The 14,091-nt window shown below is 40.7% G+C and overlaps 1 protein-coding gene across 3 annotated transcripts in view; it reads left to right on the top strand.

Moving 5' to 3' along the window:
* The window catches only part of DYRK4 (dual specificity tyrosine phosphorylation regulated kinase 4), a 41,411-nt gene that overhangs the window by 5,054 nt on the left and 22,266 nt on the right, over positions 1-14,091 (top strand). For 2 of the 3 annotated variants that reach the window (XM_051608082.1, XM_051608083.1), the window contains exons 2-3: positions 2,178-2,380; positions 3,890-4,031. In XM_051608082.1, the coding sequence (XP_051464042.1) occupies positions 4,008-4,031 (24 nt within the window). In that variant the 5' untranslated portion in view covers positions 2,178-2,380; positions 3,890-4,007. Of the gene's footprint in view, positions 1-2,177; positions 2,381-2,588; positions 2,658-3,889; positions 4,032-14,091 lie in introns of those variants that run through there. The other variant, XM_051608084.1, reaches the window with a different exon arrangement.

The raw sequence follows: 14,091 nt of genomic DNA, 5'->3' as shown, positions 1-14,091 counted from the left end.
GCCCCACTCCAACTCCCATTTGTGATACATTTCCATTCAATTTTCCACAAGTGCCCTTGCAGGAGGTACAAGTTAAATTTACACACAGGCTCAGGACTTCCTAATGTATTTTCCAAATGTCAATAGGATTTCCACTAATAGTATAATAACGTGAAGTCACTGCTGTTTACTGGCACTTGTTGAGCTCCAAAAGGAGCATTTGCAAATTCATTTAGCTGTCTGTCCTTTCCTCTCAAATAAATTTAACTTTTTCAAGTACCCGAACACAGTCAGTTTTCCCCCTCCTGACACTTGCAAATTAATTTGGCATGTACTGCAACCTACACTAAAATGATCAGTTATTTGGCACCTTTAGATTGTCAGGTTCATAAGTGCTGTTTTTTTAATAAACTAGAGGAGTCATGACAAGTTTCTAAATGCTTGAATGAAAGCTCACATTTCCCTTGTTGACTTGCTCAGTTCTTAGTGACTGTGGGTAAGAATCTGGGGGATAATCCATCTTCCACTAGAAGTTACAAAATTTGTTTTCATACAGTTTCTCCATTATTCATCACTTTCCTTACCTCCTTTCATTGTGACTTCTGGAAACAGAAGAACACTTCACTGATGTAAAATGGAGCAGGATATGAAGGCAAAGGTGGAATTTGTTAATGATAATCTTCATAGTGCAAGCCTTTCCATTTATTGTTTATTGCCATGTGGAACAAACTCTTCACTGATTCTCTAAAATCTTTCTCAAGCTTTGAGATTCTGTTTGTTTTGGAAGAAAAGTTATGCTCTTCAGATTTTATTATTTGTTTCTTTGGTTGGTTTGTTTTTGTCTTTTGTTTGTTTTTGTTTTGTTTTAATTAAAACAGTTTGGGGTTTCGACTCCCTGGCATTTATCTTTTGTCATCTTTTTTTTTTTTTTTCTCACCCTCCTCTTTCATTCCCTCCCATATTTTTTTTTTTTTTTAATTTCAAAACATAATAAAAATTGAATAAGGAGAGAATATTATTTCAATGTCTCTCTGGTCCTGAACATTTTTTTTGCATGAACACATTTTGAAAAAAGAATAATATTTGTGTTTGTAAAATGATTTTTTAACATAAAAAGTATGAAATTTAACTTGTATTCATTTTAGTTTTTTACAAAAAGCAGGTTTGAAGATTTCTTTTATCTTTTTTATTCCAAACAAACTATGTCTTTTTTGTCATTAGGCTTGTGTTGCACTTCTGCTTTTTAAAATCTTTCCCTTACTTTGACAAAGATTTTGAGTGCATTTTTCTGCTCTTTATGAAACATGAATCACACTTTATCATTCTTAGAAGAAAAGTAATGGAGACTAAATATTCTTCCATGGAGCCTGTCAGGAGTACAAAAATAGATTACATCATACTGAATAAAAGATCACTGAAGTCTGTTCCCTTAATACTCCAAGCTGAAGCTGTTCCTTCTGTGAGCATTTGTTTTGCTGATGAAATATCTAAAAGGCTGTCAGGGCTCGTAGAGGATTAAATTTTAAGCAGACACAGGACTAGCTAGAAACAATCATTCCAAGATTACAAGTAGTTTTGAGGGCTAAGAGAAAATGCTTGGGAGCATTTCTCATTGAAAACTCTGAATTACCTTTGAATTACCTTAATTAGACAGCTTATGTTTATAGTAGGAGAGCTAAAGCTATGTCTATGTCTTTGAGAACGGCAAAAAAAAAAAAAGAAAGAAAAAGAAAGTAAATTATGCACCTTGTAGAGCCTCAAGGGATGGTTTTGCAATGATGCTGAGCCTAATTGATGAACATGATGTGCTTGTGCTAAGCGGGATACAAGAGGTGAAGTGTAACTAGCTGTGTGTGCTCACAGATGCCTGGTTCTCTGTGCATGTTTGTGTGGGAGTGATCTAACTTCAATATACTTGATGCATGTTTGTGCTGTTTTATTTGTATTCCGGCACATGACATCTCCATGCATTCCCAGGGCTGAACCTGCCCTGCTGGCAAGACATTCTGTGTGGTTATTTGGCTAAAGAATGAGAAGTTTCTCTTGTACGTGAGGTGTAATACTGGGGAGGATTTGTTGACTAGAGAGTTGCTAAGCTTGGGAAAATGGAAAAGTGTGAGTGATTGTAGCAGGACGCTCCATCTCTCAATACGCCTGCCTCAATTTTACTCTATAATTCAACTGCTTTTGTCTCTCAGTTTCGCAGGCCCAGGCCTGAACTGGAAAGACTCCCATGAGAAAGGAAATGGCCTAGCAAACTCTGAGCTGGTAACATCCTTGAACGATACAAACAGAGGCCAAGTTGATGTTCATAACACCAGCTGCGCTCTGGTGTTGAAGAACACGGAGCCAAGCCCAGCCACAACTAGCCCTGAAATGGAGATAAAGTAAGAACAAACAGGTAAACAAAAGCATTTGCTTGGTGGGAACAGGGCCTTCATGTTTTATTCTACTGTTTTCCTTTTATTCTCCAATGAGAGATGTTGGAGTTATGGCTAATGGTTAAATGACAGCAGTCAATCCGCTTTATTCTATAAAAGCCTGGGCCCATTTTTGATCGGGAGGACTTCCGTACACTTTCCCAGAAGGTTGCTGGATCTTCTCCTCTCCAGCAGGGACACGTGCCAGAGAGACTAATTCTTGAGAATTACAATCCATTCAGCTGTGGCCTGGCAAGGGTGAGAGTTATTAACTCTTTCACTGTCTTTATTAGTAAGCTTAATGTTAAGTAATCTTTATCATTAAGTTTAAGACTGCAGAATCCTTTAAGAGTGATAATTAATATTCTAGGCCTAGTATAGAATTTCATAATAAGTAAGTTGCCAGCATTTTAATGGTTAACCTTTGTTGGTTTATTTAACTATAAGTAGCAAAATTCACTGCTAAGATACCCTTTTCATTCAAACAACACTTCTGTTTCAATGTCCCAGTTTCCCTACAAGTTTGCTGTACTTGTGCCTTGCACCCTGAAGAGTTAAGACCCCAACGTCATATGCAGTAAATCTCGATTGGTGCATATACACCTCATCTGCCGTCCATTCTGTTCGGGACAGTGATGGAAGTGGCAGTGATGTGCCTTTTAGGATGGTGCATCCCAGAAGTTATATTAGCCAAGGGCATTGCTTGGACTGCCATGAATGCAAAGGAATAGCTTTTTGTCCTTTGACCACACTGTGAAAAGTGATGCTTATTCCAGGAGCATCAGTAAAAGCGGCAGCCTCTTAGAATAGCTTCTGTGGGTGATGATATATTTCTTCTTTTTACTCTGGTTTCTGAGTGAAAGTAGTTCTGGGTTGTCAACAGATTTAAGACCAGCAGGGACCATGCCATTCCTTAGCTGTATGAAGGAGGAGAAAGGGAAAAAAGAAAGACAGGATGGCAGCTAAGCTCTGTCTCACTGTGCACACCAAAATGATAACCTCATTATCTCACAAGACAGAGCAGGTTTGCACTGATGCCAACAAGAACCACAGACCAAGTTGCCAGTTTGATCTTCAGAAAATTAAATATAATGTCCAATGGGAAATCAATCATTGAGGTATTAATTTATTTTCATTTTTCCAGGCTGGCAATCTTGGTGAATAGATTTTACCCTCTGTATAGCAAGATCGGTGTGACAAATTCTGAAAAAATACAAGTTCAAGTGTTTTTTTGGTTTCACAAGCACATGATCTCAGTGAGAAAGAACAGACTGAGACAGCAAGGAGAACAGCCAATCCTGTTATATTTGTCTTTCTTATTACTGACTTGCCATGATAAATATGGAAAATTATATTTGGCTAGAAGGAGACTGAGAAAGGGAACAGATGGCCACCAATACTAAAGCAGCTAATAGTCACTGGCATATTTCTGGGATAAAAATTTAAATTTGAAGCTAAGCAGAAGGGTTATCCATATTTTTTCTGATCAGGGTACTGTGTATGAAACTGATCCTGCAGTGGTCCGACTAGATGAAGGCGAGCTTCCTGAAATGCATTTGCTGCATGGAGTAAACAACCTCTATCCTGCAGTTAACAGCTCTTGCAGTTATGCTGACAGAAATAGTTGACAAGGTGGGGAAAATATTTTATGTTTCTACTGTATTTTGAGTGAGTGAAACTGCATTTGCTATGGATTTTTAATATACTGCATGATTTAACAGCTAGATTGCATCCTCTCTATATGTTCTACAGGCTTTCTTCAGTTTTGATAAAGGACAGAGAGAACATACCCATTTAAATGAGGAGACAATGGAGTCTATATTTTATATAGTTATGTATTTTTTAACTTCTAAAATTCTAATTAATTTCTGATTTCTCTGGTCTACAGGGAACTGAAAAAAATAAGCTAGCATTTTGGGAATTATTAAAATGTGTCACAATTTCTGATTTTGCGGAATGCTGTATGTTCAGTACCTAATACTCCTTATGACTGCAAACTAGGTAGTAAATGAGGATATTGTTCTGTTTCTTGAGTGATAATTGGAATTAACAAGGCAATGACCAATAACACATGATTTGAAGGGCTGGAATAGCAGGATATGATAGTTTGGGTTTTAAGTGCAACATTGGATCTGTAGGACAGGCTGAATGCTACAGGAGTAGGAGAACCAGGAGGGAAATGGAGTAGTTAACAGTTGCTGCAATTTTTCTTTAGAGTGCATCTGCTGGAATTAAACCAGTCACAACAACTTCACTGTAGATCCCATACTGGATGTACCTGGTTTTGCTGGAGCAGCAGCTGATGAGTCACCTGTATGAAGACCATCAAATAAGTCACTGTTGAGGACTAACTGATCAATCCACCTGTTCCCCATTCAGCCACTGGCAGAAATGTTGTGGGCACAGAAAAGTTCTTCCTCTGATTATTTCCAAAGATTATTCTATTTACCTATTTGGGGGAATGTTATGTGGATTGATCTATTATTGATTTGCAAGTGTTTTAATAAATGGCCAAAAGAGAGCTGAAGAAATATAAAACCTTAATAGGAAGGTTTTGAGAAAGAGAGACAAAGAGAATCAGAAATTTCCATGATTGAAAAAGGCACACCTATGGGCTTATAGACTGATTTTACTTTTGCAATGTGAAGGAGAAATGTGAATCTCTAAAATCCTGCCAGTCTTTCCCTGGTGAATGAATTTAGATGGATTCCAAATTCTAGCTGCACCTTTTTGGTGCTCACTCATCTGCTTCCTTAGCTCTTGCTGAGTTTTAAAGACATATAGTGAATTGCTTGTGCTCTGCTAGTAAATACTTTAAACTTTATATTTAGTAATACAGACATCACTGCATAACCTTTTAAAAGAAATACTCTGTCATTTTGGAGTGAAGACTCTGTAGAAGTATGCAAAGTCTGCTCTATCTTCGATTTTCAGTGATAGCTGTTTCTAAAATCAGGGTGTTGCATTGACTTGTAGTTAGAAAAGCACAAAGTGGTTAAGAAACTCTCTCTAAAAGGAGTGTAGTATTTTCATCAGCTTCAGAAACTAAAAAATAAAGCTAGTCTAGGAGTAAAGTACTGGTAGAGTGTGGGAAAATGTGTAATATGCACCGAGCTTAACAGTCATGTTAAGACCTGGGTTCATATGTCTAGCAGAATCATGAATGTGGATCCCAGACTCATCTTCATAACAAATGTGATTCTCCCTTGAAATGCAGGAGACGTAGTTTGCATGTGAAGTGCTTGCCTGTAAAAATATTCTGGCACTGGGTTTTCCACAGGTCATCTATGTAAGTTCACACTGGAGGATAGTAACCACAAAGACATTGGGTGCACCGGGCCAAGTGTATCATGCTCTAAGATATTCATATGTAGGATAAAATAATCCAGTGGTTTTCTTCTGGGGTCATTTGTTGTATGGGCTCTGGGGATGGTTTGGATTTACAGCACATAATCCCTTACCCCTGGCTAGCTCATCTCCAGTTCCAATGATGGGAATTACTATGTCCTGCAAAGACAGGTCTTATTTCCTTTTGCCTTCCTAATACACTCCTTTACTTCACAGATACCCATGACCTTTCCTCTCAAACAGTACCCAGTTAGCATAATAAGGTTAAACCAAGAGCTGTTGTTCCCAGTTTATTCTGAATCTGAAGTTTACCCTTTAAGCTTGCAGGAGGGCTTATTTATTTGTGGGGGATTTTTTTGTTTTAGTTTGGTTTTATTTTTTTTTCCTCCTTGACTTTTGAAATAAAGAGAAAATACCTGCTATGGACACTAACAGTACAGTTGTCTGAAGGGTAGTTTATAACTGGTCTGCCCAGCTTTAGAGGTGTCTTCATGGTTGACGGTGAGACAGTTGAACCTGCATGTTGAAGGGCAGGATTTTCTTCATGTGATCAGGTAGATTTGTACTTAGAATCATAGAATCATAAAATGGTTTGGAAGGAGTCTTAAAGGTCATCTAGAACAATACCCTCTGCATTGGCAGGGAAACCTCCCACTAGATAAGGTTGCTCAGAATCCTGTCCAACCTGGCCTTGAACACTTCCAGGGATGGGGCATCCACAACTTCTCTGGGCAACCTGTTCCAGCGTCTCACCCCCCTCAGAGTGAAGAATTTCCTCCTAATGCCTAATCTAAATCTCCCCTTTCCAAGTTTTAATCCATTACCCCTTGGTCCTCTCACTACAAGCCCCTGCAAAAAGTCCCTCCCCAGCTCTCCCCTTCAGATGCTTTCATTGTTTATTGTGGAAGTGTTTTCTAGAGGTCTCTAATCTAACCTCATCTCCAAGGACAGAGATCCCACAGCCTCTCTAAGCACCTATTCCATGCTTACAGAGCAGGATGTATCAGAGGCATTGTACATGTATCTGCACCTTTGTAGCAGCGCGAGTGTGCCTTCGATATCTTGATGTCAATGTGTGTGCATGGATCAATTTGTACACAAGCATCCTTCACACATTACAGCTTATATATATATATATAGAGAGAGAGAGAGAGTGTTGGCACAGACGCAGCGATCCAATCTGAGTTGTTCCTTCTTCTTTCAGGATCAGAGAGAGTCCCTTTCAGCATGGTTAGGCTGCATCATGGCAGATGTTTTAGGGCAGTAGCCACTACAAAAGGCATTAAGCCTGCTCCTTCAGTATGCATACATATTCTCATGTGGATTAACTGAAGTCTGCGATAAAGGTCTTTAAAAAGTAATTGGATTGACTTGGATTTGCTGCCAGTGGACTCTGATGATGCAGCTTTGGAAGACCCAGGCACCAGGGGAGATGACTGTTCCCAAACCAGCCTGTGACTCTGTGGGAAGCCCACACTGGAGCAGTTTGCTCCGGACCTCATAGGAAGGACTCATGAAGGGGAGGTTCGTAGAGGACTCTCTGCCATGGGAGGGACCCTGTGGGGAAGCAGGGCAGGACTGTGAGGAATCCTTCTTCCTGAGGAGGAAGGAGCAGCAGGAACCACCAGCCTGTGAACTGAGTCTAAACCCCATCCCCTGTCCCCCTGTGCTGCTGGGGGGAAGGAGGGAGAGAAACCGGGAACAAAGGGATTTGGGCCTGGGAAGATGGGGTAACATATGCAAGCCCTGCTCTGTGTGTGTCTGTGTCCTGGGTGTGTGTGATCAGTGTGAAATTAAAGTATTATTTTTTCCCCAATTTGAGTCTGTTTTGCCCGGGACCTTTATCGGTGAAGAACCCTCCTTGTCCTTTGTCTCAACCCATCAGCTTTGTCCTCTTCATCGCAGAGTGTGTGTGAGGGGGGGAGGTGAGTGAGCAGCCATGGGGCTGTTTGTTGTCATGTTGGGCCCAAACCATAACACTGTCCTGTGTGCCTGTGAGTACTTAATTTTTACTAGCTGTTCAGTAGCATTTGAGACATTTCTTTTGCCCAGCCACTTCTGTTTCTTGAAGCTTTCATGAAAAGTCTCCTGGAATCTCAGTCCTAAGGTTGTAAAGAATTTTCTCTAGTATTGGAAAAGAAAACTTATTAATTCAAGCTGGTTGGATTCAGAGTTTTGTTTCTTTTATTTTTTAATAAAATACCAAACCGCTCCTTTTTTTTCAAAAGCTTGACAAACTAGTTTCTCTCCTTCCCGATGACAGAAATTGCACAGGCTTATATGGCTTGCAGCTTTCGCTCTCTAGACCTTGTTCTTTATTCAAAAGCACATTGTTGATTTATTCCACATCTATTTCAAATAATATTTTGTTGTTTGCCAAATACTTTACCTCAAAAATTTTCTCTGTTGATATTGTCACCAAATATGGGGGAAATAACTTATCAACACCAATGTGATGTAGATAAGCAGACACTTCTTTATTAGCATGTGAGGATATGGGGGATAACTCTTCCTAGTGTGTCCTGAGTTGCATTATAATCAACAGGTTTTTATATATTCAATTTCTATTGTTTAAATTATTTAGCATAAAAATGCATATAGTGCTTACTTTTCTTTATTCATTAAGCTTAACCTTTGCACTGATTGGCCCCTTCAAGTTACATAACTTCATATATATTCGTTTTTAACAAAAAACATTGGTCACCCTATTGATTGTAGTCCCTGATATTCAAAGGAGGTTGGGATGAGGAAAGGAGATATTCAAGCAGCATAACTGGTTATTATGACCTTGGCCACTGTGTGATAGCTTCAGAATTTATAATTGTTTTATTCCTTCCAAAGTAGCTGCTTAAGCATAATATCTTGCTCTTTATGTAACGCTAGACCTTAGCTACTTGTCTAGTACATGTGGTTTCTGTGACTATTGAAGTAAAACATGATCACCCACTCCCCTTCCCAAAATGATTCCTTTGTTTCTCCTAGTTTCCTTAGTTTTTCTTCTAGTATTTCCTTAGTTTCTCCTAAAAGCCTCTTCTTGGTCAGGCCTGACCAGGCCTAAGCCTTGTAAATAATTAAAATTTAGTCAATTCAGTAACATTATGAGTGTGATTTCTCTCACTTTAGATGTCTAAAAATATTAGAGGTCCTAACATTATAAAACTACATTCTTAAACAAATTACTTTAAAGCATGTGTGGTAAATAATGGGGAAGGAAATATTGAGAAACCAGTGCAGGGAAGAGCCCCCCCACACACTATTTCCACTGCTGGTGTTTGGCAGCAGTCCAGTCCCAGTTCCTCTTCTACAACTGGGAATAGCTAATGATGTTGCCTGCCACTTACTCTTTGTGCCTGCTTATTACCCTACATATGCTTTATTTTCTGCACTCAAGGGAGTCCAGCTGCCTGAAATGTCTGTTCAGTTTCCAAGCCCAACCACCTTTTCCTGCTGAAGCAGTCACTGCACTGATGCTGGATGAAGCTGCTTTTGTGAGGAAATTTTCATGCCCTAAAATGTGCCAGGCTGCCTGACTGTTTTGGACAACCTCCTCCTGCCCATTAGTAAAACTGGTAGCTGCCAGAGAGCATGTGCTCTTTTCCTTTTGCCATTATGTGTCAGAACAGAATCATGACATGTTTCCAAGGTTTTAAATCCCTGCTTTCTAGTGTTACACAGAATTGCTTGCTAGGCTGTTATGTAAGATCTACTTATGCTTTTTATTTAGAAAGTCAGTCGTGGTGTTCTCTCCCTCATCTGAAGGTCAAGCAACCAAACCATCTGAATGGTTTGGTTGCAGGCACTGCAGACCCTCCCTCCTTTGAAAGCAGCTTGCCTCAGATAACAAATAAGAGCTTGCAGAATGTCCTTCCCTCTTTTCAGGTGAGTTATAAGGCTCCTAGACATCTTGTGTTTGCCTGGTTCACTTCTCTCTAAGTACTGCTGAAGGCAGCAGTGTTAGTGTCAAAGTGTCAGAAGTGTGTTTGTGTGTGGGAAGAGAGAAATATATTAGTGTCAGCATTTACATCAGTTTCTGTTTTCAGCTGTAGTTAGAGAGGTAAAAGAGGAAGAACTACAAAAAGTCAAATACATACATTTCCTACCAGCATGCTGTTGTGTTTCTCCAGACATTTTAATGGATACCAAACATGGCAGGAAGTTTTTGAAGTCATCTTCACTTTTGGCATTCCTCCTTCCTCACTTTTTCATGAATGTTATGGCCATCCCCTATCTGTACTCCTCTTCCTTTGCTGCTTCTCTCCTCAAAATCAGGGACCTGCACTATTCACCACCACTACCCTGAACATGGTTTTTTTCACCTTCCCTCTGCTTCAATGGAGTTTCTATATTGAGAAACTTAACAGGTTCTACAGAGCTCCAATATGAAGGCTTTTCAGATCTCCTGCACTGCAAGTCCCGACATAATGCATTTTGTTTTTGAAGTCAAAGGTCTTCTCAGATACTACGACTTTGAAATTGGCTGCTTGCTACTACTACAAATAATTTAATTTGGTTAGGGATGTGTGTGTACCATTGAATGAAGCTACAAGATGCAAAGTAGCATGATTGATGAAGTAGAATGTCTCAAAAATAATTTACATTTTCTTTAAAGCTTAATTCTTTGGCCTTCCTAAGTCAAACCTGCACTTAGCTCCTACAAAAGCCAATTATCAAGCTTTGCATCTGAAAATGGACCATCCTCCCATTTTATTTTCTGTGCAAAAACCCATTTTCACTCGCACTTACATATTATTAACCCAAAGCTCACAAGCACCAAGATATATGTATCCAAGTAGTACCAGTCAGGACTTCTTGCAAGGATGTTGTGGATTTGAGATAGCCAGCATGGCTTTACTAAGGGCAAGTCCTGCCTGACCAACCTAGTGGCTTTCTACAATTGAGTGACTGCATCAGTGGACAAGGGAAAAGCAGTGGATGTCACCTATCTGGACTTCTGCAAGACCTTTGACACAGTCTCCCGCAACATGTTCAGTGGATAAGGAATTGGCTGGATGGTCACATCCAGCGGATGGACATCTGGGCATCAAGCCATCGATTGACACTAATGGCTTGGTGTCCAGTGGAGAGGGGTGCTGCACCTGGGTAGGAGCAATCCTTGTTATCAATACAAGTTAGGGAATGATGCAGTACAGAGCAGCCCTGCAGAAAGGTGGTACTAGCGGATGAAAGGTTGGATATGACCAAACATATGATTGTTTGGCCCAGAGGGCCGATCACATCCTGGGCTGCATCAAAATCTGTGTGACCAGCAGGGCCAGGGAGGTGATTCTGCCCTTTTACTCCTCCCTGTAAGACACCACTTGGAGTACTGTGTCCTGTTCTGGAGCCCTCAACACAAGAGGGACATGGAGCTGTTGGAGGGAGTCAAGAAGAGGGCCATGAAGATGACCAGAGGGCTGGAGCACCTCTCCTATGAAGACAGGCTGAGAAAGTTGGGGCTATTCAGCCTGGAGAAGAGAAGGCTCCAGGGAGACCTTATAGCAGCCTTCCAGTACATGAAGGGGACCTACAGAAAAGATGGGGAAGGACTGTTTGTGAGGGCGTGTAGTGATAGAACAAGGGACAATGGTCTTAAACTAAAACAGGGTAGATTTAGGCTAGACATTAGGAAAAAGTTCTTTACAATGAGGGTGGTGAAGCATTGGAGCAGGTTGCCCAGGGTTTCATCCCTGGAAACATTCAAGGACAGATTTGACAAGGCTCTGAGCAAGCTGATCTAGTTAAAAAGGTCCCTGTGCACTGCAGGGAGGGCTGGAGTAGATGGCCTCTAAAGGTCCCTTCCAACCCCACACATTCTTTGATTCTATGATTCTGTGATTCTCTGACTACTATTGCCCACTGGTTAGTCCATATCACATTGCCTGGATTCTTCTTATTTGGCAACCATCTGCTGTTTTTTTAATACGGCTTTTGCACCCTTCTGACACTGAGAGAGACTTATATTTGTGTCTCCATCCTGTCTCACTTCTGTGAGTCATCAGGCCTTTCTGAAAGGGTGAGGAATTATAAATAAATTAAGCAAAAATTTTGGTTGGAAGGGACCTCCAGAAGACATCTAACCCAGCTTCCCACTCCTAGCAGAGAAAACTTGGAGAAGATTGCACAGGGTTCTGTATATCTGAAAGGCTCAAGAGTCCACAACTTCTTAGAAAAACCTGTTACAATAGTGAACCACTCTCATGGTAAAAAATATTTCTCCTAATATTTAATCAGCACTTCCTGTGTTGCAACTTGTGTACATTACCACATACCCATCTTGTCCTAGGACCACGTGCCTCTGAGAAGACTGTGGCTTTGGTTTGTCTATACCATCCTTTCAAGTAACTAGACAGCAGTAAGATCACTCCTGAAGCTTCCTCTTCTGCAGGTTCATGTATTTCCTGGAGCCTCCCCTAGCACATCATGTGCTCCAGACTCCTGACTATCTCCTGACCTCTCCACTGAATTAGCTCCTGTTGGTCACTGTCTTTCTTGTACTGGAAATCCCAGACACAGTACTCCCAGCATGGCCTCACAAGTGCTGAGTAGAGGGACAGATCACTTTTCTCACCCTGCTGGCTATCCTATTGCTCATACAGCCTAGCATGTGTTTGGCCTTCTTTGCTACAAAAGCATGCTGCTAACTCATGTTCAGGTTGTTGTCAGGCAAAGCTGCATCCTTTCTGCCTGTCCTGTTGCATGGGTATATTGTGTTCCAGGTGCAAGACTTAACCTTTGTCTTTAACTTTAGAAGATACCCACAGCCCCTTTTACCAGCCTGCTGAAGTCCCTTTAGATTGCAGCCTTGCTATGGTGTGTAGATTTGAGAGGATGTACCCATACATTGTCCAGGTCATTAACAAAGACACTAACCTATACTTAGATTAGTTTTGGTCCCTGAGGAATGCCACCAGTAAAAAACTACCATTGATCACAAACCTTGGAACATGACCATCTAGCCTATTTTCCACTCACATTATGATCTATTTATCCAGTTAATATCTCACTCTTTGGACTTCAATCATATAGTGGGAGACAGTGTCACAGGTCTTGTTGTAGTCAAGTATACACCATCCACTGCTTTTCTCTCATTGACCAAGCCAACCACTTCATCGGTGATGAAGCTGTCAAGTTGTTCAGATACCATCTGCTCACAACATATGTTGGGAAATCCATACTGAGTGTTCCAAAATAACTTATTGTGTTTCATTTGGTTGGAAATGGCTTCCAAGAGGACTTGTTCCAGGAAATTAGGTAAGGCTGACCAGCCTGTATTTTCCTGAAGCTTTCTTCTTGCCCTTTTTGAAGATAGGTGTGATGTTTGCCTTTTCCAAATGGTCAGGAACAGTGCTCGATGGTCATTGACTTTCAAAGATGATAGCAAGCTGCCTAGCAGTGACATTGGCCAGCACCTTCCACACCCTCAGGTGCATTCCCTCTGGTTCTGCAGACTTAGTTACTCAACTACTTAAGTGAGCCCTAGATATCTTCCTCTAGTGCAGATAATTCTTTACACAAACACTACTTCTAGACTTAGCAAAACTTACCAATGAAAACAATTGAGTACCTTGTTCTTTTCCAAATCCTCGGTCACTCGGTTCCGAGTTCCACTGGGCAGTGCATTCACATTTTCTTTAGCCCTCCTTTTTTGCTGGTGATGTACTTACAGATACTGTTTATACTGTTTTTCACATCCCTTTCTAGCTGCAATTTCAGCAGAGCTTTGGCTTTCCTAAACATACCTGCATGTTCAGGTAGTGTCTCTTGCATATATCCCAGATAACCCATCCCTGTCCTTACCTTTTTTGTGCTTCTTACTATATTTCTGTCTGGTCACGAGTCCCCTCGTCATACATGCTGACCTTCAGCAATCTTTGCTCAACTTTCTCCGTATTGGAATGGACTATTCTTGTGTGTTAAAGACGTTTACTTTGAAGATCAGTGAGCTCTCCAGATTTCCTTTGCCTTCCAGGGCAGTCTTCCATGCATTTATGATGAGAAAATCCATGAACAAACCAAAAGTTGCTTTCCTGAAGATCAGGGTTTGTAGTTCTACTGCTTATCTTAGTCCCTTCTCTTAGGATTTTAAGTTCCACAATCAAATGGTCAATTCAACCAAGCTGCCCTTCTGTTGACCTTCACAGCCTCAATCAATTGTTCTTGTGTGTGGATAACAGGTCCAGTGCATCTTGGATCACCTGCATTAAGAACACAGTCCAGAAATCTCCTAGAATGCCTTTGCTACTTCAATAGATACTGAGGTGACTGAATTACCCCATAAGGCCTGATAGGGCCTTTAGTTTATTATGAGTTTTTCATTATGTGCCTAATCAAAAGCCATTTTCAC

Source organism: Apus apus, chromosome 1 (assembly GCF_020740795.1).
Source record: "Apus apus isolate bApuApu2 chromosome 1, bApuApu2.pri.cur, whole genome shotgun sequence".
Taxonomy (NCBI): domain Eukaryota; kingdom Metazoa; phylum Chordata; class Aves; order Apodiformes; family Apodidae; genus Apus; species Apus apus.
This window is presented reverse-complemented; position numbering and strand designations above follow the sequence as displayed.